The sequence below is a fragment of the Protopterus annectens genome, chromosome 1.part0, assembly GCF_019279795.1.
Source record: "Protopterus annectens isolate FY-2018-M chromosome 1.part0, PAN1.0, whole genome shotgun sequence".
Classification (NCBI taxonomy): domain Eukaryota; kingdom Metazoa; phylum Chordata; order Ceratodontiformes; family Protopteridae; genus Protopterus; species Protopterus annectens.
Genome location: NC_056725.1, coordinates 1,435,774,931 through 1,435,802,628, shown reverse-complemented (window position 1 = coordinate 1,435,802,628; position 27,698 = coordinate 1,435,774,931). Strand labels below are relative to the sequence as shown.

General features: G+C 38.1%; 1 protein-coding gene across 1 annotated transcript in view; it reads right to left on the bottom strand.

Moving 5' to 3' along the window:
• LOC122802429 (b(0,+)-type amino acid transporter 1-like) overlaps positions 1 to 21,745 on the bottom strand; it is a 251,378-nt gene extending 229,633 nt beyond the window's left edge. The window contains exon 1 of the mRNA XM_044072078.1: positions 21,002 to 21,745. Within this exon, the coding sequence (XP_043928013.1) occupies positions 21,002 to 21,745 (744 nt within the window). The remainder of the gene's footprint in view (positions 1 to 21,001) is intronic.
• Positions 21,746 to 27,698: the final 5,953 nt, after the last annotated feature.

Genomic DNA, 27,698 nt, shown 5'->3' with positions numbered 1-27,698 from the left:
TTTTGACTATGTGCAAAAATTGTTTGAAAAAGAAGCCCATAATATTCTTAGGCTAAGATGCAGTTAATTTAAACGTATCAGTGTATGGTTATGTAGACTACCTTGTATTAAACAATATGACAAGAGGAAACAGGAGAAGCTGTGAGTTTATTTTCAATTTGCTAAAGTCAGTGTTAAAAGCCAATGAGATATGAAGTTTTTTTTTTTTTTTGAGCAGAAAAAAATGAAGACAATGAAATTAAACATGTTTTATCTGGCTTATATGACTGAATAACATTAACAAGACATAAGATAAAAACTGGATTTGGAGTGGAGGAAGGACTATGGTTTAAATTTGAAGATGAGACGGTAAATGATGGCATCTGGTTAATACTATTTCAATAACTGGCAAAAAAGTCAAGGCTAGGTATGGGGGGGTCTCTGAAGTATTTCATCTACAAAGAAGAAGAATGACATATAGCTAAAGTCTGTAAAGAAAGGCTATGTACTTTATGTGATACAAAAGGACATGTTTGGGAGAAATGTGAACTGATGCACTCATTTTTGTTCCAAATGGTCTATACAGCATGTGTATACAAATCAAAATAAGAATGCTGTAAGTGTTAGCGAGGATGTTGTTTGGCGGAGTGAGAAGAAAAACACAGTGAAAAGGTAGATGTAAGATACCAGATGAAGGAGTAGTTGAATAAAATGAAATGGCAAATAAAATTATAAACATACGTAGTGAGAATTAGTGTCAGGCACTGCAAGTTACTGAAAGTTCTGATTCAGGAGAAGAAAGTGAAAATGTAAAAGATGAAAAAGGAAAGCTAAGAATTTACCATAGACTGATTACAGGAAAAAAGGATACATGGAAGCAAAAAAGCTGATTTTTAAATGCTAACATGTCAGCTATTGTAAATATTAAAACACAAGAAGCTATATTATGCTGGATATGGGAGTTACAAGTCAAAGCTGATGGTAAACAGAGCATCTAATTTTTGAGACAAAAATGAAAAGGGAAAATGGAAAATATCTTTTGGGAGAGAAGAGTATTAAGGAGTCCTAATTTGGGCAGGTCTGTTGTGTGAAGTACAAGTGTTGTACTGGGGAGTTATAGTGATTGGTAGGGGGATTTACTAAGATTTTGCACAGAAGGAATACGGTAAGGTTAGAATAATTAATGTTATTAATGCTAATAAGTAATATATATATTAATTACAATGTAATGTAATTATAATTATGAATATATTACAATATAATAAGCATATAATTGTAACTATATAATATATAATTATATATTAATTATACTTCATTATAATTAATAGAATTAATGATGATATTATTAATTAAAATGAATAATGTTAATAAGTAATGTTATTTATGCTGCTATCCCTGTAACATAAGCCTTCTCAGTCATTATGGCTACAACTTATCCATAAAGCTCTGCTAAGCATGGTTCTATTTTTCAGTCCCTGTTATGACATTGTTAACTGCTTCTTGAACTAAATGTTGTACTATATTCTTGTTTACAAACATTTGTTTTTTAGCATATCCTTGTATTTGTAAATGTTTTATTCATTTCTTATGCGATCCTATTCACCCGGGCTGTGCCTGCAAATGCTCTACTGAGATCATTGCACTACTGCCCCAGTAAACAAACACAAATAAATATATAAATTATTTCTCAAAATGATGTGATGAAGGGAGTGGGAATGTTAAAACAAATGCAATATTATGCAGTTTTTATGAGTGTGCATTGTGTGAGGAATTTTAATTATACTTTGAGAATAAATGTTAGAAAGATAAAATAAATTATGGAAAACATATAAAGACATAAGTGGACTATGATGTTTGCAGATGACATTGTGTTATGTAGTGAGAGTGTTGAACAGGTTGAGTAGACCCTGGAGAGGTGGAGATATGCTCTAGAGAGGAGAGGAATGAAGGTCAGCCGGACTAAGACAGAATATGTGTGTGAAGGAAAGGGAGGATAGAGGAATGGTGAGGATGCAGGGAGTAGAGTTGGCGAAGGTGGATGAGTTTAAATACTTGGGATCAACAGTTCAGAGTAATGGGGAGTGTGGACGAGAGGTAAAGAAGAGAGTACAGGCAGGATGGAGTGGGTGGAGAAGAGTGTCAGGAGTGATTTGTGACAGACAAGTACCAGTAAGAGTGAAAGGGAAGGTCTACAAGAGGGTAGTGAGACCAGCTATGTTATATGGGTTGGAGACAGTGGCATTGACAAAAAGGCAGGAGTCAGAGCTGGATGTTCATAGGTTCATAGGTTCATACTAGGCTATCTGCCCGAGGGCATTTACAAGCCTAGCCCATAGTTTTGTGGCTTACGCCACCCCTTTAGTTTGGAGAAACTATGCCCATTATTTTGCTGTGAGTCTGTCGAGCAGTGACACTGAGGTAACCCCTGGGGTGTATCTGCGATCTCCCATCCATTGGTCAAGATTCCTCTTGAACAAGGCCAGCGAGGTGCTCTGCCTCACATATACCGGGATTTTGTTCCACAGCATAGGGAGTCTTTGGGTGATGAATCTATCCCTCCAGCACGTCCTATTAATAACCGTGTCGAGGTTTAAGTCTCCCGCCCTTGTGGCTCTGAGGGATCTAGATTTTTTGAGATGAAGCATGTTCATCAAATCTGGGTTTGACATGGCCTTGTATGTCAGGCATAGGTCACCTCTGAGCAAGCGGTAAGCAACTGAATACAGCTGGAGTTCTTTCAGTCGGGCAGCATAAGACAGATTTTTGAGACCCTTTATCCTTTTGGTGAGGAACTTTTGTGGCCTCTCCAGCTGCTGCAAGTGTCGGGTCAGATACATTCCGAATGGGGCATTGTACTCAATCATTGGTCTGATGAGTGATGAGTATAGGGAGACTATGACCTCCCTTGATCTAGATGTGAATCCCTTCATGATAAGGTGGGCAATGTAGAAGGTCTTCCTAACTACTTTAGCAATATGAGTGTCGAATGAAAGGCTACTGTCAACCTGGGTCCCCAGGTCCCTGATAACTTCTTCTGTGATCAGTGGATTGCCACCTATATGGTAGCTAGGGGTAACCTTGTTTTTCCCGAAGGGTATGACTATGCATTTCTTGGCATTTAACTTTAGGCCATGGCTCTGGCACCAGTTATCCGTTTCTGTGAGACCCTTCTGAAGGATATCTGTGCCAGATGTGTTTTCGACTACGGCGCCCAGTTTGCAGTCATCTGCAAACTTTGTCAGCCATAACCCTCCTGTGTTTGCTTGTACTTCAGAAAAGTAGATGCCAAACAAGAGTGGGCCCAGGACTGAGCCCTGTGGGACACCACTTGTGACAGGCTTTGAGTCTGACATGGCGCCAGCAACTCTGACCCTGTGGGTTCTGTCACTCAGCCAGTTTGCAACCCATCTTGTAATGTATGGGTTTACATTTAAGTTGATGAGTTTTTCAATGATACCCGAGTGGGGTATTGTATCGAAAGCCTTCACCAGGTCTAGGTAGGCTGTATGGACTGCCTTTCCTCGTCAATGGCCTTGGTGACTGTTTCAAAAAAGTCAACCAAGTTTAAAAGGCATGATCTGCCTTTGACAAAGCCAAACTGGGTTGGATCCAAAGTCTGCAAATTCCCTATGTCTTTATTTATGAGATCCATTATGATCCTCTCCATGGCTTTGCAGACAAGGCTTGTCAAGCTAATGGGACGGTAATTTCCAGGGTCGGTGGAGGCACCGCCTTTGTGAAGTGGGACCACAGTCGCTGTGCGCCACTCCTGGGTACGTATCCGGAGGTGAGACTAAGATTAAACAGCTGTCCTAACTGTGGGTTTAATTCCTCGTTGAGTTCATGGAGCACACAGCCGGGGACACCATCAGGTCCCATGGATGCTGTGTTCTTTGCCTTGGAGAGAGCAGTTCTCACCTGGGCGTTAGAGATGTTTGGGGGCTACAATCATTTGGTATAGATATCTCTCCTTTTGGGGGAGGGGAGAAGTTTGCACTGAACCTGTCAGCCAGTATGTTGGCAATGTCTGTAGGATCAGTAATCTTCACATCATTTTGGACTAATTCTGAGCATATCTGGGAGTTTCCTCCTAGGTTTCTGACATAGCTAAAGAATGCCTTATGGTTGTCTTTAGAGTCCTTAGCTATTTTTCTCTCAAAATTAGCTTTGGATGATTTTATGAGAGCTCTTAGCTTTTTACTTATAGTGATCAGCGGTGTCTTACCTTTTAAGGATTTTGCTCTATCTTGTAGTAGCTTTCTCCTTTTGTTGTAGAGTTTGTTTATGGCTGGGGTCCACCAGACTGGACGCTTGCCTTTGGTACAAAGAGTCTTTGTTTTGCTTGGGATTGCCTGATCCATGCAGCCCTGCAGGTGCTGGTAGAAGGCATTTGTAAGTGATTCAGTGGTTTGAGTAATGTTTACCGCCGGCTAGGGGGCCTTAAAGGAGACCACACTAGTCTTAAGAAGTGTGAAGTCGGCTTTCGAGAAGTTCTTTACTGTGGTCTTTTTTATTTCGGGTGGGGGCGGGATAAGGACCTCCAGCGAGATTAGTTTGTGATCTGATCTCACCAGTGAGGGGTATACTTCCGGTGCTGAACATTGTGCTCCCATGTTCGTGATGATGAGATCAAGTATGTTTTCTCCTCTTGTGGGGATGGTGACTAGTTGTTCCATGGCATTTGAGTTTATGAATTCCAGGAACTTTTGGGCTAGAGTGTTTGGGCTTGAGTAGTGTTCCCAGTCTGTATTAGGGTAGTTGAAGTCACCTAGTATGATGGTGTTCGGAGATACATTTATCCCCTCCAGTGTTTTCAGGAAGGCCATGTGAGGTTCCTGAGTTTGCGAGGGTGGCCTGTAACATGCTACAAATTGCAAAGCAGTCTTGCCTATGGTTAATTGCACCTGGATGGTTTCCAATGCATCGTGCGTTGCCACCAATCTTGAGGTGTGGGTGTCCTTGATGAATATGGATACCCCCCCACCTGTCTTGGTATTGTCCGGATTTTGGGGCCGGAACGCATGATATTAGGTAAAACCTGATAGTGCTGGGGTGCTCTCAGGAGCCTTGAACCAGGTTTCTGTCACAGCACAGACATCGATGTTCTCCATACTGAGAAGGGCCTCGAGTGCGTGCATCTTGAGGTTAAGACTTCTGGCATTGAGCAGCATTACCCTTAGTTTTTTTTCTTTGTTGTGTTCTAGGGTGGTAGGTTTAGAATTTGAGCCTTGCCTAAAAAAGGCACTATGGGGTGGCAAGAGCCTTTGCCAAAATCCGGAATCCCAGGGGTGACAGGTGCAAGCCGTCCCTTGCGAAGCAGCGTGGCTTGTCCAGCATGTCATCCCAGGCAGACAGACATTGGATCCCCTTTGAATGACACCAGAGTTTAAGCCAATTGTTAAAGCTGATCATCTTATCTCTGTATTGTGGCATCATTCTTGGTGAAGGTAGGATACTGCTCAAGGTCAGGGTCATACCTGCTTGGGTTACATAATCAGAGAGCTCCTCTATGTCTCTTTTCATGTAGTCCAAGGAGGTACGTCTCAGGTCGTTTACACCAGCGTGGACAATGATTGAGTCGTACTTGTGCCTGCTGTTTAAAGACCTGAGTGCTTGCGTTATGTGGCGGATTCTAGCGCCCGACAGGCAGCTTACTGTGACCTTTTCCTTACTCAGTCTGGTGAGCGGGATGTCAGTGTGTCTGACTATGGAGTCACCAATGACTAGTGTGTCTGGCATTGTGTTTGGCCTTAATGGCTGTGACTGCTTGACACTCTGACTGGGTGGTCTATGTGTTGCAGGTGTTGTGCTCTGAGGTGGTAGTTGTTTGGGTGTCTGCTTTGGTGGCCTCTGCTGTTTTGGTAGATTTTTGATCAGAGCCTCCGAGTATGTCTTTGTGTGTTTATGTGTATGATTTGAGGTTGTGATGGTATTATGTGAGACTGGGTCTATAGTGTGTGTGGTTACCTTCTCCTCCTGTCTGGTCTTGCCAGTCCTATGTTGAGAGAGCTCAGCCTCCAGTTTGGCCGTATAGTTGCATCTCTCGCATGTATTTGTGTTTTGTGGGAGGAGGAGAGGGTTGTCTGTGTACATGAGGCAATTGTAACATTGCCTCAATATTCCCAGGTTCACCAGCTGACCAGGAGAAGACATTAGCAACTGATCCCTCGACATGCTAGAAGGAATAGACAGAAAAACTTAAAAAAGATTTTGGGGGATGTGGGTGACCGAGAAATGGGGTTTGCTTTTTTGGGGTACTATCTATAACAAGAGTGCTGTATCAAGGTGATAAGTACTGTAGGAGCAAGTGCTGGGCTATACAGAGAGAGAATAGTCTACTTGGGAGTCAAGTAGAGATAATTTATAGTTATAGGATACACTAAATAGAACAGTAGTTAAAGATGTTAAGATTTGCACTGGATGTGACGAGGGTTGACAGGATTAGGAATAAGTATATTAGAGGGTCAGCCCAGGTTGGACAGTTTGGAGACAAAGCCAGAGAGGCGAGATTGCATTGGTTTAGACATGTGCTAAGGAGGGATGCTGGGTATATTGGGAAAAGGATGCTAAGGATGAAGCTGCCAGGTAAGAGAAAAATAGGAAGGCCTAGGATAAGGTTTATGGATGTGGTGAGAGAGGACATGCAGGTGGTTGGTGTGCCAGAGCAAGATGCAGAAGACAGGAAAAAAATGGAAACAGGTGATCTGCTGTGGTGACCCCTAACCGAGAAAAGCCAAAAGAAGAAGAAGAAGATATAAAGACATTTAGTGAAAATAAGAAAATATTACAATGGGAAAATAACCATAGAGATATTTTAATCAGATGTTATTACACAGTTCTTTTCCAAATTCTTAATTAATTGAATTAAAGACTTTCTACATAGGTGATTATCACTTTTGGCTATTTAATTCATCAGTTAAGATCGTTAGATGCCTATTTGCATGTTGCAGGGTAAAATATTTAGATTAATTAAAGTTATATGTTTACTTTGGTGCAAACAACATGGTGATCTTTACATTTCTCATTACTGTGCCTAAGACTAAAAGCATGCAGATTTCTTACACCACTAGTGTATTCATTTTACAGCTAAATTCCTTTAACTATATACCAAATATCTTTACTGACTTGAAAAGAAACGCTACTTTTGTTGTCTAAAAGTATCATCTGAGTGATATTTAAAACCTTTGAATATTTTTATTCATGAGGTTTACTTAAAAAACTGTAATAAAGTAGTGTACACCCTTAAAACATATAATTATACATATTCTAGATTTAGAAAAAGCACCTTCTGTTATCGGCATTCCATCCAAACCTTACATGTTTATATTTCTAGTGCCTCATGAATCTTGACAGTCATGCTAGTTGTGATCAGTGAAAATTGGTTTGTCCCTGACAGAAACCAAATTTACATTGTGAAATTGCCTTACAATCAAAGCAGTAAAATATATGGCAATAGCAAAACAGTTCCAAGTACATCTACAGTAAACATAATAGTTACAGAAATACCCATTTAGTGGAATTCTGTGAAATGACCTAATTTATTGACATTGTCAACAGGTTTCTGTTTGTTCTCTTTTTTGGGCATCTTATTGTATGATTAATATACAACAACATTTTAATGGTTTGTGATATACTGAACAACAATATACTTAACTGCATCTGTTATGGAAATATATTAACTATAGTGTATTTTCAGTGTTTATTTTTGCTTTCAGTATTTGAAGGAAATAAAGCTGTGAAAACTGAAATGATTAGAAATGATAATATAACATGCAGTAAAAATAGTTCTGTCTAGGTTTTCAAACCATAAGGCAAGGTATTAACAGATGTTTTAAGTGAATAGATGGTACAGAAAACTGAAAAAGGCTTTGTTAAGCCTCAGATGTGTTATTTTAAAAAGAAACAAAATGTCATCTGATGTATTATAGAAAAAATAAAAATATAAAAGAACAAAGTGACCACAGCTGCAGGATAATCCAAAAATAAAGTTTAATCCAAATATATCCAAGTGGATCTTTCTTTTTGGATTATCCTGCAGCTGTGGTCACTTTGTTCTTTTATATTTTTATTCAGAAGCTTTGAGGTGAAGACCAAGCGTTTATCCAGTACAGTAAACTTTTGTCTTTCTTCGTATTGTAGAAAGAGCAGTTAGTAAAGTTATATCACAAACAGATTTATTGGTGGTTAGTTTTTAAATGGATGTTTAAAAAGAAGTACAGATGTTTGTGGAAAGGTAAAATAAGGGAAAAGGATGCTCAAGAAGTCAGCACAAAGATAGGATGTTTTATGGAAAGTCACTGATTTAGGAGATAATTTTAAGATAAATGGATCCATTGGTGGTTTGTTATTAAAATGATATTTTAAAAGTACAATTTTGTGTAAAAGGCTAGAAAGAAGGACAAAAAAAAAATAGTTAACTTACAAAAAATAATAAAAGAAGGAAGCATGGAATATATTCGAATTAAAGCTAGACAGATGTTCAACACAGCTTTTCACTGGGTAAAAAACATATATGTTTATTACTATCTGAAAAGAGAAAACAGAAAACAATATTGTAAGAAAATTTAACTGGATGAAAAATGACAGGAATTAATAAAATGATAAAATAATGGGCTATATGGATGATGCTTTACATAAGAAAAGTTTGGGGTATACATTATATAGATGGAGAAAGTAAAGAGTGGTGAGAATAGAGGAAAACTATATATGCAACATTTTTAGGTATTAAATAAAGCCAGTCCTAATAAAACTGAATGAGAGGTATGTGCCAAGTATTAATGGCTTAAACTATGAATATTATGACAGAGTGAATGGTAAATAGTCAGTTAAAATTCTGTATTGCATTTTTAGTGCATGGTTGTTAGAAAGTAGTATACACAGAGTGACATTACATGAAGGAATGAAGAATAAATGTGTGTTAAATAGGCAGGTGATTATAGAGCTATCAAAAACTGGAGAGATATAATTAGTAGATAAGAATAATAAGATTTTAGCTACCACTGCTCAAAATAACTAAATTAATAGAAACATATATATTCCATTTTGAAAAATGAATTGGCGGAACAGAGAGAGTTACAAAAGGATTCATGCTATTAGAATGAATGCAAAGGGTAGAAGCCCATTTTACTGATACCAAATGACTGAAAGGATTTATCAGAATGTAAATTTTTCAAAACAGCCCACCTTTACAGATAGCATTATAGGAAGCAAGCTCATCCTATACCCCACATCATCCCATCCTCGTGACTTGCATATCTCAGTGTTCTTACTACTATATTCGCATTCTATGATTGCCCAATTCTTTTGTCCAAGCTGTGCTAGGGAGTTCTCTTACATGTGATTTGTCAGAGGAAGAAATGTCTAAGTTAAATTTTATATCCCAGTCATCGGTAGTTCATCTGAAAGTCACCTCAGCAGGTGAGTGCTTTAAAGCTCTGTACCTAATTTATTTAATTTCTGAATCTGCTGAGCTCTTTTCTTCTCTTGTCACTGGATTCCATGGGTGGGGCTTTTTTTTTTTTTTTGTCCAACTATACTGTCTTTTCCCAACACTGCTAAGAAGTCCATTTCCATTTGATTCATAATAGGAACAGTCCAGGTTAAATGTATGCCCCAGCCAGTGGCAGCTCTCAAGTGATAACATTTACAGAACTATGTACTGCATACAGTTAACACTAAACAACCAAATGATATTAAAATGAGATATGTAAATTCTTTCTATGTTTAATAATCGAATTAACATGCAGGACATGCTTTCTCAAAAGATTAGTTAGCAATTAGATTCTTTCAAAGTTTAAAAATCAACTTAATGTGTAAGATGAACTTTCTCAAAAGTTCAATTAACAACTTGACATTCTCATCAGAGTGTGCAGTAAGTCAAACAATATATAGAATTTTTCAGGTTCAGAGGCATCTGTGATACATTTCAGAAAGTCTTCTGTATGGAATACTCCAGTATTTTAATCCATGGGAGTATCTAGCAAGCAATTAAGATTTTGTTACTCAGCATAGTACAAATTAAATGCACAGTGTTACAGTTGTCTGTAGTCATTTTAGCTAAGCAGAATAATAGGCAAATTACCTAAATACAGTTCTTCAATCAATATAGAGTGTCCAGTGAGGCATTCATGAAGTGTACCATACAGGAGTAACTTAATTTATTAAAGTTTCGATATGCAGGTAAGTTACCCTGCATGGTACAATTCACATTGCCTCATTATTAATGTATGGTACTGGTTCTTTTTGTTCCATAAAGTCCTCAGGGTAATTGGGATGTTAAACAGAAATAACTTCTACAACATTTTTAATAATTATTATTAGGATATTTCCTTTTCTTTTCTGGCATTTTAGATTTGTACAGTTATCAGTTTTTCGAAGTATGTACAGTAGCATTTTAGAATGAAAAACATGAAGTTTTTAACTCTTGTATACTTTTAGTGATTTTCAGACAGAAGTCCTGCTTTAGGGGTTTTCAGGTTTTATCTTTCTCTACTGTGCGGAAGTTTTATTATATATTATCTGTTTTACTTAGTCATTACTTTTCATATTTAATTATTCTGATTTTAGCAGATGAAACCTACATTTATATTAGAACAAAACTTTTTTGAACTGAAAGGAAGTGAGCCATTTTGTGTGTTATATGGTAGAATAATTACTGTACAGTAGTAAACCTATTATTTCACTGTAGCTGAAATAATGTTCTTATTTTTTTCTGAACAAGCAACTCCAGCTTTAGTATACAGTTATTTGGAGCAAACCTTGTGCTGCTGATGCTTGTTTTTATTAATTTTTCTATCATCACAGCATCATCTCTCAATTGCCAGAGCTATACAGAATTTAAAATCAGTTTGTAAAAAGGACATTTTATAACTAGGTTTCCTTAAGAAATGCTTAGTATGTTCAAGGTTCACAAATAAGGAGTGTATTATCCCAAAATTTTCATTCACCTGCTATAAAATGCAGTTACTTGGAAAACTGTTAGAAAGTCATTTGAATATGTTGTTGTATCTTTCGGCTTTTCCCAGTTAGGGGTCGCCACAGTGGAACTCCGGTCTGCTAATGATTGGCAGTAGATTTTTACATACCGACTTGCCAGGCCTGATGCACAACCTTCAACGAAGGTACGCCCATTCACGCATGTCTCCACACAGAAGACGCTTTAGCTGAGAATCGAACAGGACGTCTTACTGTGAGGCGACAACGCTACCGCAGCACCACCACCGCAGGCTAGAAAGTCATTTGAATATAGCATACCCATATTCATGCTGAAACTGGTAGAGGAGCTGATTTTGGCAACAGTGAATTAATGGCACCATGGTGAGAGTGTAAATTCTCCCCTAAATACTGGTCCCCGTACAAGTAATGATGACGTTATTTTCCTATATGAAAAAAGTCTAAGTCAACCAAAACATAAAAAAAAAATCCCTCATCATCAGTCCTGGGACTTAATAGGGAAAAATGACTACTGGATGAATTCTTGGATATCACTCCAGAATTACATCATGAATGTTTGGCATGTTAAAATGTTAACAGATGAAAGATCAACCAAAACATGTCAAATTTTCATTTTACTGACCAAAGAAATGGCCAAAAAGCAAAAGATCACAAAAGGAAACAAATTTGTTATATGATCTCCAAACTATAACCCTACCAAACCATTCAGACCAAATTTGTCTGAAAAGTGGTAGTGTTATAGAAAGGGTTTTTCTGAGTTAAGGAATAGGGTTAGGACCAAGATTAGGGTTAGAAATTAGAGTTAGCATGCATTACTAAGGTGGGCAGGGCCACTGCTTCACCTTAGCTATACATGTTAATCCTTAACACTAACCATACACCACTTACCATAGAGAAACCCATTCCATAGCCCTAACAATACAAAAGACAACTCAGACATGGACACATATACATATGTACATCCAACATTAAGTTTATCCACTTACCTAACCATTACTCTAGCCCTAGTCTGCAAAACTGTACATGAATGCTAAACTTATTCCCTTGTCTAAAACTTCTTCTAACCCTAAGCCCATTACGCCTTCACACACACACTCCCATGCCTAATGCACACCCACCTACCTTTATCGACAAAACACACAGTCAGTTAAAAAGCCAGTCGATCAATCTGCATATGCCATCTGCATATGCATACACCGCACTGCACTTCATGTTACCAATGAAAGAAGTGTTTGACGAAATGTAATGCAACCCATTCCAGTACTTTAGAAAACTAAATGGAAACATCAAGCATTTAGTGGTTTAGCCAAACACCCAGGTCTGTCTAGTCAGCTATTCATGTTAAGATCTGCTCATGAAGATAATCATCCTATCGATCTATTATCCATCAAAAAAATGTCTTGCTCTTAGAAAATTGAATGTACGGGTGAACTATACATTTATCCTGTGGTTAAATAAAAATCATGCGCCAGTTTCTTGCCTCAGACAGAGTTAAGTAGAGAACATCAAGAATGCTATTTTTGAGATAAAATTCCAGCCAAGTGAAGTTCAGCCTGATCATAATTATGAAAAATGACCCTTTCCCACAGACAATTTATTCTTCTAGCTGCTTGGCAAAAAGCCTTCAAGGAATCTATCATAATTACGGCAGTGAATTAATAACTTGAGCAAGTTTCCATTACAATACATGATGAGTATTTCACTTACTAAGAAAAACAGATTACGCCTTGTAGTTACATGAAGAACTTTTCTGAAGTACAGGCTAAAACTAAAGGACTGTGGCTGACAAAGTTTGCTGATGACTGCAAACTGAGAGTGATTATTAAAACCACGTTGTGATGTCAACATCCTGTAAGAAGGTCTTACTCAGCCTAATGATGGGTGCCAAAGTCATGGTCTTAAACTTAATGCAAAAAAAATGCATTATCATCCCCTTCGGCAAGGGTGATGTTCCTGCAAACTACCACATCAATAGCAATACCATAAACACACAGTCAGTGGTGAGATATCTGGGCACACAGGTTGACAGCCACTTTAACTTCGATCACCATGCCTCCACAGTGGGAAGAAGGGCATTTTATATTGCTCATCTCTTAAGTAAGGGCATTGCCTCCAGAAAAAAAAGAAGTTATAACCCCCTGTACTCTTCCCTCATCAGGCAAATAATAGATCAATGTTCCCTTTGGTATGTTCCTTTCCAAACACCTGCAGCAATTGGTGAGACCACATAGGTTCCTTACAAAGAAAATTCAGGGTCTTCAAGATCTGTCTTATGTGGACAGCCTGAAATCATTGTCACTTTACTCTGTGTCATACAGCCTGCTTACAGGCAACCTGTGTCTTGCATATAGAGCAGTCTCTGACCCAGCTTTAATGGAAATGCTGTACATTCACAATTAAATGCCACATGGGTCACTCACTCAAAGGACCTTAACCTAATATTTGACATCAACAGTACTTGCTGGATAGACAGATTTGTCTCACAGAGGTTTTCTCACCTCTGGAACAAGCTTCCGAGTCATATTAAACAAAGCCCCTTGTTGGACAATTGCAATTTGGACGATTGGATGGGTAACTGGAAATTCAGTCCAGGGGTTCCATGTATGCTCCTCTTGGACAGGGGCAATTAGGTGCTGATTTTAGTGTCTGCTTGAACCAGACACCCTTGGGAACACATGGGCTAAGCTTGTAAGGGCACTGGGGCCGTTAGCCTAGTAATCTGCTATGTTTATTAAGGTATGATAAGGTATGCATCTTTATTGTGTAGCCCCACTCCTGACTGCTATGTTTCCCTGTGGGTAGTGTTTGCATGTGCAACCCTCCTACTAGTGAAAAACCCCCAGCCTCCATGTCCTGCTGTCTGCCAGAAGCCCTGAGCTATCCTAGTCATCAGCAAAGTTTTTGATACCTCTTCCCAGTGCAGGAGTAAGAGCCTTGTCCTCCCTATGCTGTACTGCCTTTGAGAAGCAGGAATATTTATTTGGAATGTGCAATTTATTTGGAAGTATGTGTACACTACTTCTTCATCTTAACTGAACTATATCCTGTCTTATTTTTGTCTAAGCAAACGCTCCCTGCCAGGACAGCCAGCAGCTATAGCACCTTTACTACATCCCCTATACTCCCCAATTTAGTCTCCCTGTTGTAACGCTCCCCCCTCCTTTTATCCACTTATTCTGTTTTTCTTCTCTCTTCTCCTATTTTACCCACTTTTACTCATTATACTATCAGGATAAGCGTTATTTAACAGTACCTAGAGTGACCGCTAGAGGGCTGTAGTACCCTTCATCTCACATTACTTACTTGCTTCTAGCCTTAGTTATTAAACTAGATTCTGACTCTTTCTGCCTCAGTCACCTTCTTTACCTTTCCCTTTGCTATTGCATTTACCCTTATCAGCTCTCTATTCACTCTACTTCATAGTCCCTGACAGCCTAGATACCTTACTTAGAACTCACCTCCTTACCTCTCTGATTGTTTTTCCTCTGCACTTGTCTTATTGGCTAAATCTGTAGCCTATCCTATATCCATCCTTATAAATAGAACCATAAATGGGGGAATCATCCCAGACATCTGGAAAATCTCCAACATAATCCCTTTACATAAAGGTGGTAACTCTAATGATTATTCCAACTACAGACCTATAGCCCTCATTACCCTTAGCAAAAGTAATGGAAAAATGAATTCACCATCAGCTAATAGACCACTTAATCCAACACAACATACTAGCTAACTGCCAACATGGCTTTAGGCCATTTCATAGTACCACCACTGCTCTCCTTCACCGACTCCATCAACAGAAACCGTAATAACAACATCCTCCATCAGCACTCTTTATTGATCTGTCAAATGCTTTTGATATGGTAAACCATCCCCTACTTATAAAGACCCTTGAATCCCTTTCTCTAGACCCCAAGGCTATTCTTTGGTTCAAGTTCTACCTTAACAATAGACAACAAGCAGTTCTCTGGGATAATAAGCTATCCTCCCACCTGCCAGTATCCCTTGGAGTCCCTCAGGGCTCCATTCTAGGACCTCTTCTTTTCTCTTTATTCATCAATGACCTCTGTGTAGCAATCCCTCAAGCCAACTGTATACAATATGCAGATGATTCCACGCTCATATGTTCTGCCATCTCTACAACTGAACTACATTCTCTAACCCAGAAAGTATTCAACACAGTAGAGGCTTGGTTCTTAAAACGTTGCCTCCTTTTGAACGCCAAAAAGACCAAGCTCTTACTCTTTATGCCAAACAGTAAGTCCACCCTATAGATTTCTCAATCAAATCTAATAATGGCACCCTTATATCCCCAAACTCTACCACCAAACTGCTAGGAATCACAATTGACAATAACCTTACTTTTGATAACCATATTAATAGCACCATTAAAACAGTAAACAGAAAATTGGGCTCCTTATATAGAATAAAACCCTTCTTAACTCCAGCAGCCAGAACCACAATTGCCCACTCCCATCTAATCTCAACTCTTCTTAATGCTTCACCCATTTACACTAACCTAAAAAAAATAATCTTGTCAAACTAGCTAACTCCTATAATAATATAGCCAGATTTGCCACTGGGAATCCATTTAGAACTCACCACTGTCAGAACCTACAGAACTAGACTGGCTAGAACTAAATAATATCTTGATACTATCCCAACTTACCATTGTTCATAGGACATTTTACCAACCAAGCAACACCCCTATACTTTCTATCCTTATTACCCCCTATAAAAATCTCAACTCCTTACGCTCTTCTAGCAAACTCCTGGCTGCCATAAGCAAGTCTAATAACTTGGCTGGTGACTCCTTGTTCTCCAACACTGCGGGAAAAAACTGGAACCTTCTGCCAACTGATCTAACTTTACTATCCTCTTTTCCGCTCTTTAAACAAAGGCTTAAGAAACATCTTAAAACTCACTGGCTATGCCCTTGTTGCAACCCTGACTAATCTTCTGCTTTCACTACTGCTATCTCTTTACTGCCTCCTTTCACCAATCAATACTGCTTACCCCCCTGAAGTAGTTATTATCTCTAGTAAAGTATAATTACTTATAAATTTAATCTTGAATTTACTGTATATTACCTCAGATATCATACTGTATAGTGACTTATCCTATCTTCTACATTTATTAGAAATTAGTGTAATTTTCTTCTTATTAATAGTTATCACTTAGTATTTTAACATCCTTTCTTTGTATAATTGTGCATGAGATATATTTGTGTGTTACTATTGGAGCTTTTCTCACCGGGCCTCTAATGAAAATGGAAATATATCCAGTTGGACTAGCCTGGTAAACAAATGTAAAATAAATAAATAAATAAAAATGATATATATAACTCCAAGCCAGAATCCATTTTTCTTAGTAAGCGAGTATATTAGCTGTATCAGGACAACCTATACAAAATTTAATAAAACTAATTATAAAGCTATCAAAGCAGAACTGGAAGTATGACTGGCAGAAAGACAAGACCGTGCAATATACATAGTAAACACTTGGTTTGTGCATTATAACAAGTTATGTTCCCTTACTGTACAGCATGTACCATTAGTTTCATATGGGGTATATGCCTAGGGTGCTGAAACCCTTTCTAGAGTCTCTGGTGGAGATTGGATAGAGACCCTGGTAGAAATTGTAGAATATGTAGGAGCTGTGACTTTGAAGTGGGCAGAGCAGTCATGAGGGGTCGTGCCAACTTCAAAAGTGAGCAGCATGCCCTTGCAGATGTCCACTGCATTGAGACTGCTTACTTGGCATGTGATATTGTTTTATGGATTTAAAACAGAAAAAACCTACCCAAACAGATGAGAGCACCGCTCTCCAAGACTCAGCTCATACCCTGGAAGGAATACGTGGAGCCATGTGGTTCTCCATCTCATGAAATAAATGAGCCTATAGAGCCAAGGGGAGAGAGAGAAAGAGACTTGATGGTCAAGGTGGCAGGGAACAGACAACAGAGCAAATAAAAGATTGCTCTTATGGTCAGCAATCAAACAGTAGCTGGCAGATTCTTACAGAGAGAGAAATATTTGGTGATTATTTCTTATCAACTGCTAATTCTATCTTGTTAAATAATTCAAACAATGCAGCATCTCCTATTGATCCTTGTACTTAATTAACTTTTAAGTTACTCTAGGCATCTTTTTCAAAAATCAAAGGAACTTAAAGCACAGGACCAGATATAACTCCTGACCAGGTTAGACCTATATTATTACATATGTTTCAGTAATCTCTAGCAGTTGGGTATGTTTTACTGGGCTGGAATAAGTTGAAGTATTGCCTGAACATAAGCACATATAAAACATCTAGTATACACTTCAGATCCATAAGCCTGATCTCAGTTTCAGGTAAACGCTTTGAGGATATTCTGTTTAAAATGTTTAGCAAGTTTTGAATCACACCAAAAAAAGCTCATGCTGAAGTAAATTAATCAAATGTTATTCCAATACAACCAGTGTTGGTGGGTTTCCAGTATATGTGGCTTGTTTAGACATAGCCAATGGTTCTGACAGTGTAGCTACTAGTAAAATTCTAACTTATTAGATCAAAAACAGGCTTCAGAGGAGAACCGTACACTTACCATTATTTTAGTAATGTCCCTGATTTTGGTTTATTTTTATTTACTTATTTACTTATTTACTGGGAAAAGAGGTGGCTCACAGTAAAAAAGTCTGACAATTTTGAAAGTTCCAGGAGGATGGGTAAGTATACTGATCAGCAGTTAGGCTGATCTTGTACAGAAACCATATGAGATGTAAAACACAAAGTATCTCAAACTACAATGTTTAAGTAAAAAATGCAAACAGCAGCAAATAATATCCAGAGTCATTTTGGTATTTTACCACAGAGAACTAAGGCTATGAGCTGCTGAAACAGTTTAATCCTATAGTCCTGGGCTTAATTTCCACAGTTTTCTTTTGTGGCTTTCTATCAGAACACCTAACCTTGCATGTCCCAATACTTTGAAAAGTAAGCTGCAATTAAAAAATATAGCAAATTCTGAATCTTGCTGCTCAGCCCCTATTCTGGTCTGCACCAACATACACTCCTGTTATTTCTTTATAGTAAGTTCCATACTGTTGTCTTTTTGAGAAAAGAAAATACTCTGGTGCCACAACCCTCAATCTTACCACCCCCCTACAGACACACACACACACACACATATATATATATATATATATATATATATATATATATATAGCTGCCCGGGTGAGGCGGATCCCCTTCCCCCTCCGGGTGGGGACCATCCGGTGCGTCATATATATATATATATATATATATATATATATATATATATATGTGTGTGTGTGTGTGTGTGTGTGTGTGTGTGTGTTGTCCCAAGCCACCAATGACAAAAGCACTTGTGACTAGTGGCTGTGGTTTAACATTTTAAACAACCAACAAATAAATAAATAATTGCTAATCCAGCAATCCAGCTGTAATGTCAGTTATGTCAATGGAAACATTATTGTGTTACAGTTCTAATAATGTTGGAACAAATACAATCCTAGGAACAGTTAAACACCAAACAAAGAACACCTCGTATAGTTGAGTCAGCAAGGATATCCACACAAAGCTTAGCGTCCACACTGTTTATTAGCCGCTTTCATCAAAAGACTCTCAAGGAGAGATTTGGCAAAGATTACACACAGTATGATGTGCAAAATAAGTAATACTATTCATATAGTCGAAACTTGTTTGGTATGCCTGGATGATGGTTCTATAATTCTAATTTATTACTATTTGCATTGACTATGTGCAGAATTGTCAGAAACTGTGACAAGATGAAAGAAGTGGTATAAGGGGGAAATAAATGGACACCCAGAGAGCTTTTTCAAAGAGATGTTGACAAGAGAAGCTCTGAGAAGGATAACATTTTCAAAAATATATCTTAAGCTGAGGACAGACAGAATGTAGGTCTCCATAATTGTTTTATGTGAGAATGATTAGCTGTTCGATGTACTGAATCAATTATTGAGCAGGCTTTTAATGTGGTGTAAACTTTATTATCAAATAACATGCTGTTAGCATTGTGTGCGAACACAGGCAATCTGAGAGATCTAGGCTCCAATTCTAGAACACTAAATTTCATTACTTACACTGAGAGCTGGCTGGGAGTAGGTGTCTTAGAATCTGGTCCCCGTAGTAAGTTTGTTTATAGATGGGCCTTACACCAAAGTTGTTGTTTGTCTTTTGGCTTTTTCCTGGTAAGGGGTCGCCACAGCGGAACTCCGGTCTGCTAATGACTGGAAGTAGATTTTTCCAAAATGCCGAGGTGCCAGCTCGACGCCCAACCTTCAACAAAGGCACACCCAAAGTTACTTAAACTGAGAGCAGATCTATTGGAAACAGGGCAGATTTACACTGAGAGCAACTCTTTTCTAATCTGGTCGTTAATGTAATTACTAAGGGCTAGAATGGTACAGGATGTTAGGAAACTAACAAAGATTACTGCTCACTTATAGTATTTAGGAATGAGAGTAATAAGCACCCAGTCAGGTAAGGATAACATTAGTAGTATTCATATTTAGGAATCAGAAAAATAAATCTGTTAGTACAGTCTCATACTGTCTCCATAGCCGGCCTTAAGCATAGGCCAACTAGGCAGCTGCCTAGGGCGCCATTCTAGCAGAGACGCTTTTCCAGTATTTATTTGGTGTAGGTAGACCAGGATGAGGGCACCAGGTGGTGTGAGGGGGTGCCGTGGAGCCCTTTTGCCTACGGCACCAGTTAACCTAAGGCTGCTCCTGACTGTCTCTATTCTAAAATGTATTTTTTTATAGAAGACAATGAAAGGATGTAAACACATACTTGAACTGAGATGTTGGTATAGCAGTCATGACCAATAACACTTCTTACATCTGGTGAAAATCATTTCTGTTTATCGTAACCCACAATGACTTGTTTGTTTAATTTGGATGCAATTTCTTCTGTGAGCTATGAAAAGTTAACAAGGGGTCCAATATGCTACAATACTTGGAAATTTATTACAGTTTTAACACTGATGTAACCAACAGAGGAAGCAGGCCAGTTAGTTGAGACCTAACTTAGGTGAGGACCAGGCAGAAAATCATGGCATTAATTTTAGATGTCTGACGCAAAGCTAAACGTCAGTGTAATCACAAAGAGTTATAGGCTTTGTGAAGAAAGTCATTTATGCCTTGTGAATTACTGCTTTCAATACTGTGATGTAATCTGCATGTACAGTGCTGACTGTGATTCTGGAAGGTCAGAGACAGCAATAGATAATGACACAAGGCATGCAGTATATATCTAAATGTTACATATTAAATATTATCCTTGGATTTGTTTCAAGTCAGACATTAGAATGTGTATAAGACAGAGTGTGTCATATACAGAGAGTTTGCTGGCTGAATTAAAATTCAGCTAACTTGCATATGAGCTTAGGTCAAATAGTCATTAGTGGAAACTAATAGGAAGATCAGAAGGGGGCATGAAGAAGTTTCTTTCCTAACAAATGGGGGTTAGAGTCACTAGAGCAGACTGATCTGTTAAGATGAGTAGTACAAAGGGTTTTAAGCACAACTGGAATGCAATTTGGGGTGTAGTCACTGAACATGGTACCAGAACATGGAAAAAGAATGTAATATAGTGGGGCTACCAAGATTGTGGTGATGCTGTCAACCACAAGTCTCAGCAGGAGATTAAATAAACTAGTTGGACTTACTTTTTATTGAGACAAAATGATGGTTTGGTTACAAGAGCAAGCTGTGCACCTTCTGTGCAGAACAAGAGCTCTACAGTCACATAAAGCTGCTCTGTAGTCAGAGAACCATTTAGAAATAGAACTGTGTTAACTCAATATCTCAGCCATTGCGTGTTTAAGATCTCAGTTATGTTAGTGTTTATGACATAAAGATAAATAACTAATACAGACACGTTTAAACAGTTAAAGAATATATATTACAAAAACTATGACATTTCAGCACAGATTTAATTTTTATGTGCAAATTATAGGACAAAATGCTGCAGTAGAACTATATTGTTATGTCATTGCATGTACAAGAAAAACGTATTCTTTATTGTTGCGAATGCTACTTACATGTGGATTCTGCAGTTCTTCAGTTACATAATTCAGATTATTCCATCCATCAAAGGACCACAGTCCCTGATAGAAAGCAGTTCCCACTGGTCCAAAACCTGTAACAGTACCATGGAAGGCATTTTGAAGATTGCGAAAGTGTCCATTAGCCAGAAGAATAATTCCACCTACAACAATGATCATTAGTGCTATCACCTTGGCAGCAGTAAAGATATTGTGAATAGTTGTGGCCAGTTTCACATTCAGCGTATTTACTATCAGTAAGACTAGGACACATGCAGCCGCAGTGCATTTGACTACAGACTGTGGTGAAGAACAGCTTTGATAAAACGGTGCTGTAACATACTGAGCAAAGCTAAGTGACACACCAGCAATACCAGCAGGCCTCACCACAAACACAGAGGTATACATCAGGAGAAATGCAGGCAGTGGGCCAAATATTCTAAGCAGGTAAATGTACTCTCCCCCAGATTCTGTTATGATGGTCCCGATTTCAGCATAACAGAGAGATATTAGCATTACTAGTAGCCCACAGGCAGCCCAGATGATGAGGCTGCCCCCTGGACTGCCCATGTAGTACAGCACCCACTCTGGTGACATAAATATCCCTGAGCCAATCATTGTCCCTGCAATTAAAGATACAGCACTGAACAGACCAACTTCACGCTTTAGATGCAATCTTTTCTTCTTGTCTCCCACTTCAGAATCCATTGGAAAAGCTACATTCTTTCTTGATGTTCTCATTTTCAGCATTTTAAACACTCCACTGTGTTTTTAGTAAAAAGCATTTATAGTCTGTGTATATTTCAAAGTACAGTTAACATGCAGCAACCTTTGTGTCTTTGTTAATAATTCTCTTGCTGTTATCAAGAGGGGAGGATACTGACCAGGTGAGAATGGCCATGAGAATCAGTGGCTTTTGAATATCTAAGAATCTATAAATCAAATCACATACCTTACACGTATCTCCTCAGAATGCTAGTTATATTGGCAAAGCTAGTATCACGAAGTTAGAGTACACATCATAAAAGGTAATATCACATAGTTTGGTTCAGTATTCTAAATGTCACCATGCTCTTATTATGAGGCTAAAATTGTGCTCTTAATTTAATCTGCACCAGTATTTCCTTATGTGATATCTACAAAACGCAATAAAGTTGCTAATCTTGGCATTATCATACACATTATCAAAATATAAGGAGAGCAGTAAATGAATAGCACCAAATAAATCTGAAGATAACATTTACAAAATATAATTGTTGCATGTTATAAGGCTGATATTATATCAGACAGGAATATAAATTCTGAAAAGAGGGCTAAGCTTGTGATAAAATAAAAGATGACGAGGAGTTAAGACTTATAAATCACAGGAGCTCAGATTAAGTCTGGAATAAACAGAATATGTTTCCTTTTATTTTTATTTTATTCACCTTTTCATTGACTGAATTAGCCTCACTAGCTGGATTGGCTGTTTTTAGAGGAGACCAAATGTGGCATTTATCCTGATTGGCACAATTTGGCCAGGACACTTGGAAATTCCTTTAATCTTTTTTTATAATTTCCATGGCTTTTTTTACATTTATGTGAGTTACCAACACATTTGGGAAAAATATGGGTGTGTGTGGCCGAGACAGTGGCTTGAACGCATGCAGCAGACTTCACTTGCTCTGCATTAGAAACTTTTAACATGATTTTATTATCAAATTTGATCCAGTTAGTGCTAGAAGTGAAATAAAATGTATTTTGTCTCAAAAGCATATTACATTAGTCTAAAATTAATAATTCAAAGCAAAAGTCCTTTCAGAATATATATCAACAGACCACTTGGAGGATGATGATTTCCCACTCTACTGGGCAAGAGACCATCTCTACAAAGAAGGGTTTCCAAAAGATATTGTCATCCATACAAGAATTATTATTAAAACAGACAATGTGGATAAAAGGTACAGTATATACAAGAGAATATCGACAAACAGCTTGAACTTCTAAAAACTATGATTTAACAGCAAAATGTAACCATAGACAACAAAGAACAAGTTTAGATGATATTAAGGGAAGACTGGGTAAGAACTGGATCCATGCTGAATTTTTGCTAAAATAAAGTAACTGGCTAGTGCATAAGGTGGATGACCTAGAAAAACAGGAAAAGATAAATAATGTAAGAATTTTGGATGCATCTGAGAAAATAAAAGAAGTATGGTTAATTTCCTCACCACATAGATTCCAAAACTGCTAAACCTTCAGGCTTGTCATACAGTGTAAAGAGAGCTCACAGATCCTCACAAAAGCTCTAGCTAAAGAAAGACTACTTCTTGGGGCGGCTCATGCTATCGGACTGCCGGACTGCAGCCCTCCCACCTAGAAAAAAACAAAAGAAAAAAAAATCTGTGAAATAAAAAATTAAGTCCCGACTCCTCTGCACAGACACATTGGGGAACTCAGACTGCCTTTATCAGCAGTCTAAATGCAGGCAAAGAGGTACCCAGCAGTCTGTGAGATACCCAGGAATCTGTGCAGTGACAACCACACAGAACAGAGGAGCTCCAGACTGCTTCCCCTGCAGGCAGGACCAATGAGGGGTGAGCTGAGAGTTCTCACAGGGATTTAGCTGCATGGGCTTCATACACATGGAGTATGTTCATGAAACTGAAGGCTTTGTACATGAAACAGGTAGTGTGTGTGTGTGTGTGTGTGTGTGTGTGTGTGTGTGTGTGTGTGTGTGTGTGTGTGTGTGTGTGTGTGTGTGTGTGTGTGTGTGTGTGTGTGAAATGCCCCAGTTGCAATATACTGGCAACTAGAGTTACTCAGGCTTGAACGCTGCACCTTGGATGCAGGTGGCAAAGACCGGAATTCCCTATCCACCACCATTTCTAAAAAAATTTGCAGATTTTTGCCTCATATTTGTTCTGTTCCTCATAAAATCTGTGGTTTCTGTATTTACATTTTTCCTTACAAAGTCTGTAGTGCAGTGGTGCACTGGTAGCATTGCTGCCTGACAGCTACAGGTTATCTGGTTTGATTCTTGGGTGGGGTGCCTTCTGTGTGGAGTCTGCATGTCCTTCCATCTTACAAAGATGTGTCTGGAGTTTCTCCCTGCTCTGCTGAAAATTGTCTTTTGTTCCAAGTCAGAGTAGTTTCCTGGTTAAATGTTTAAAAATAACAGGCATTTGAATTTCAGACTTCATATTCTTCAGAAAGTACATGGTAACACAAAACTGTTTATTCTAGCAGATGTCTAAGTTTATAACATGGATATTTGAAATTTGTCCCTATTTTTGGGACTGTATTCCCCCATTATTGGCTTTGTCCAGGTATTTTGTGCTAAGGTTGAGAGCTATCTATGGTGAGAACTGAATTCACTGAATGTTTGGCGGCTGTATTCCCCCCCACTACTGGCTTTGTCCACATGTTTTTTGCTAAGAGGTTGAGAGCTATGGTGAGAACTGAATTTACTGAATATGTATGGGGGCTGTATTCCCCCATTATTGGCTTTGTTCAGGTGTTTTGTGCCAAGAGGTTGACAGCTATGGTGAGAACTGAATTCACTAAATGGTAGCCATTTAAGTTTGTCTTCCACTCTTTCACAAAACAGCTGATTTGGCATAGTGGTATGTTTCACTGACTGTTTTGCACAGGGTCCCCTGGGTTAAAGACGTGGCAGTGAAATGTATGGTGGTAACACAGCATTTTATTCTAGCAACTTTCCAACATTGTACAAGCAATGTTTAAAATGTGTCCCAGGTTTTTGGGCTTTTCTCCCCCCCCCCAATAAATTTCTGCTTTTTCCAGATATCTTGTGCTGCAAAGTTCAGAGATACAACTGTGTGTCGAGTAGATTTTACAAGGAGCTGAGAGCTGCAGGGGAACAAAACTTTAGTGCTGCTTATTCGGAGTCTGCTTGCATTGTTAATAGCACAACAGGTAGTGTACTTGTTTTTGATGCAGAAGGTTGTGGGTTCTACTCCCACAGTAGATAGATGCATTGATGATACTGTACTGTGTTGTAAAGTGGGTGGATGCTGCAGTCCTTTTTGGCAAAGATACCTAGAGTAGTAACTATGAACCTGTTATCAGTTTGCCATACAGTCCCTATTGCAATATTACTAGCTTATCATTTTTTTAATGCATGCAACATAGGCAATTTATTCCTCAAGGGCAACAGGCACTTTATTTGTAGATGAATAAACAATGACATATAAAGTTGTTTGCTAGCAGCAACCTCTTCATTTTTACAGATTTCTTTAATGTGGAATTATTTAGATGACTTTTACACTTCAGAGATTGTGCATATTTACTGATACTGGTGGACTGTAGAAGGTTGAGTAGACTTTTATGATGGAAATGTTCTGAATTGGGTAGTTTTGTCATTGGTGCATGCATTTTGTTTCATTGTTCACTAATGTTCAAAACAATAAATTTAAAATGCCATCTAACAACTGTAATGTATTGCACAAGGAAAACAATTTAATACAATCGGGAATGTGTATCAAAGAGCATGTGTATGTTTCATGTTCAAGGGGCCTATGATTTGAAAACAGCCCAAAGTTAATCTTTATCTGCCACTGGCAAAATGTATTTTCTTTGAATGTGGGTTTCAATGCTGTTTCAATGCATGTGAGTTTCAAGGGCAGAGAAGTTTTAATGCTAAGTCTGTTTTCATTGTGGGACTGCGTTGCTTTGTTTAGCAGATATCTATTAGGGTTTGTGCTGTAAAATGTAAAATAAAACTTTCAAATGAAATCCAAATCATTGCAGAAGTAAAGCAGTATGCACATTACAGTGTTTATGGTAAATGGGGCAAAATAACCAAGAAATGGGACACTGGAATGGTTGCAGAGGGGAGGCTCCAATTGACCATGATTTTGAGAGGGGAAGGGCAGCAAACTCAGACAGCCCTGGTTGAACTATACCTCTCAGCTGTCCATATTTTTGCAGAATGAATAGATATTTGCTTCTTATTTTTGGTTTGTTCCTCATAAAATGTGTGGTTTTCTGGCAAATCATTTAGGAATGAAGTCACTAAATGACAGACATTGAGTTTTTACATCATAACCTTCAGAAAAATGCATGCTAAAGCAAGACCTGTTATTCTATCAAGTGTCTTAAGTTTATACAAGAGCAATTTTTAGTAGTGTTTGTATGTTCCCCCAATATATTTGGTCTTGTCCAGATTTCCTGCATTAACAGGTTGAGAGGTACGTGCAAATAAAATTGCTTTATAGAATTAGGCATATCCAAATCTCTCAACTGTCCCCGATTTTGGCTCAAAATGTTGCTCTTCCCCTAATAATCCCTCTGCAAAATGGCAATTTTGGAAGAAAACATGGAGGGTTTACAATTAATAAATAACTGTAATAATCAGTTATAGATTACTTTTATTTCAGAAATGCATGTAGATTCTTTTATTTTGTCAGCTGCTCAAGTTAGCAGTACTAATATTAAGTGTCCCTTCTTTGACAGGTTCCCAGCTGTATTGTGTGGCTATTTTATATTTTTGTATCACATTTTTGGTAAATTTTTCATAAAATTGTGTTTTTTTTGTCAAAATCGTGGCAAATCATTAAAGGCTGAAGTTAGAAAATAATGAAAGACATTTGAGTTTCAGATTTCATACCATTCAGAAAATTCATACTAATGCAAGACCTATTCTATTATCTTTCTAAGTTTATAAGAGCAATATTTAAAAATTGTCCTTATTTTTGGGCCTTTGTCCCACTTCTATGTATGACTTTGTACAGATTTCTTGCTCTGAGGTTGAGAGGTATGACAAATGTGTCAGGGCCATCGCAGTCAGCCAGAGACATTTCAAATTGTGACAAACTCGTTGCACCCCACTCCCCCATGTAGTGACTCTGGATGTGCCCAAGCAAGGCAAGGAGCAGTTATGCAGTGTAAATGTGCAGACTACCCCCCCCCAAAAAAAAAGGTAAACACAAGTACTACAGTGGCTTTTCATCTGTCATTGATTTTGCAGAATGTTCTGGTTTCTGTCATATTTTTATACTGTTGATATATGCTTATTATTATTCAGAAAGTGCCTCTTGCTCTGTGATTAAGTAACAGTGCTTTAATGACCATCAGGTAAGCTTGTCTGATATTGTAAGATGCAAGTAAGTTTTAACAAGCAGTATTGCCAACATTGAAAGCCTTTCTGTAGTTGCCATGCAGAGAATACTTACATAACTAGATAATGTATAAGCCTTGGGTATTAAAATGCATATGACAGTATTTGTAATAAAGGCCAGGATTAGATTATGTTAAGCTCATTACAGGCTTTACCTGCAAACTAAACAGAATGCCAATCTATCATGTGTGGTCCATATCCTGTGCAGTAATCCTTGTTTGCTTTTGATTTTTTACTTTGATCACGTTTTCCCCATGAAACAAGTAGATAGTTGTCAGGCAGCAGGTGTTTCTTGGATATGAAACATTTTTACAAGTGGGAGTATCACAGAGATTTCTACTTTCAGCATGTTACTTGGCACTTTAATAAAGCTGAATATAAAGTATAATTAGAACTGGAGTGCAAGGAGAAATGATTTGAGTTAAGTGCTGCTTGTTTTTCTTATACTTGATTTTGACTGGCATTCCAGTAATGTATTTAAAAAGTAATTTATTTTTTCATGCCTCACATCCTTTTTGTTTCCATCTAGATATTAAGTAAGCTGTCATGCAGCCAATGGATTGAAATATTTGT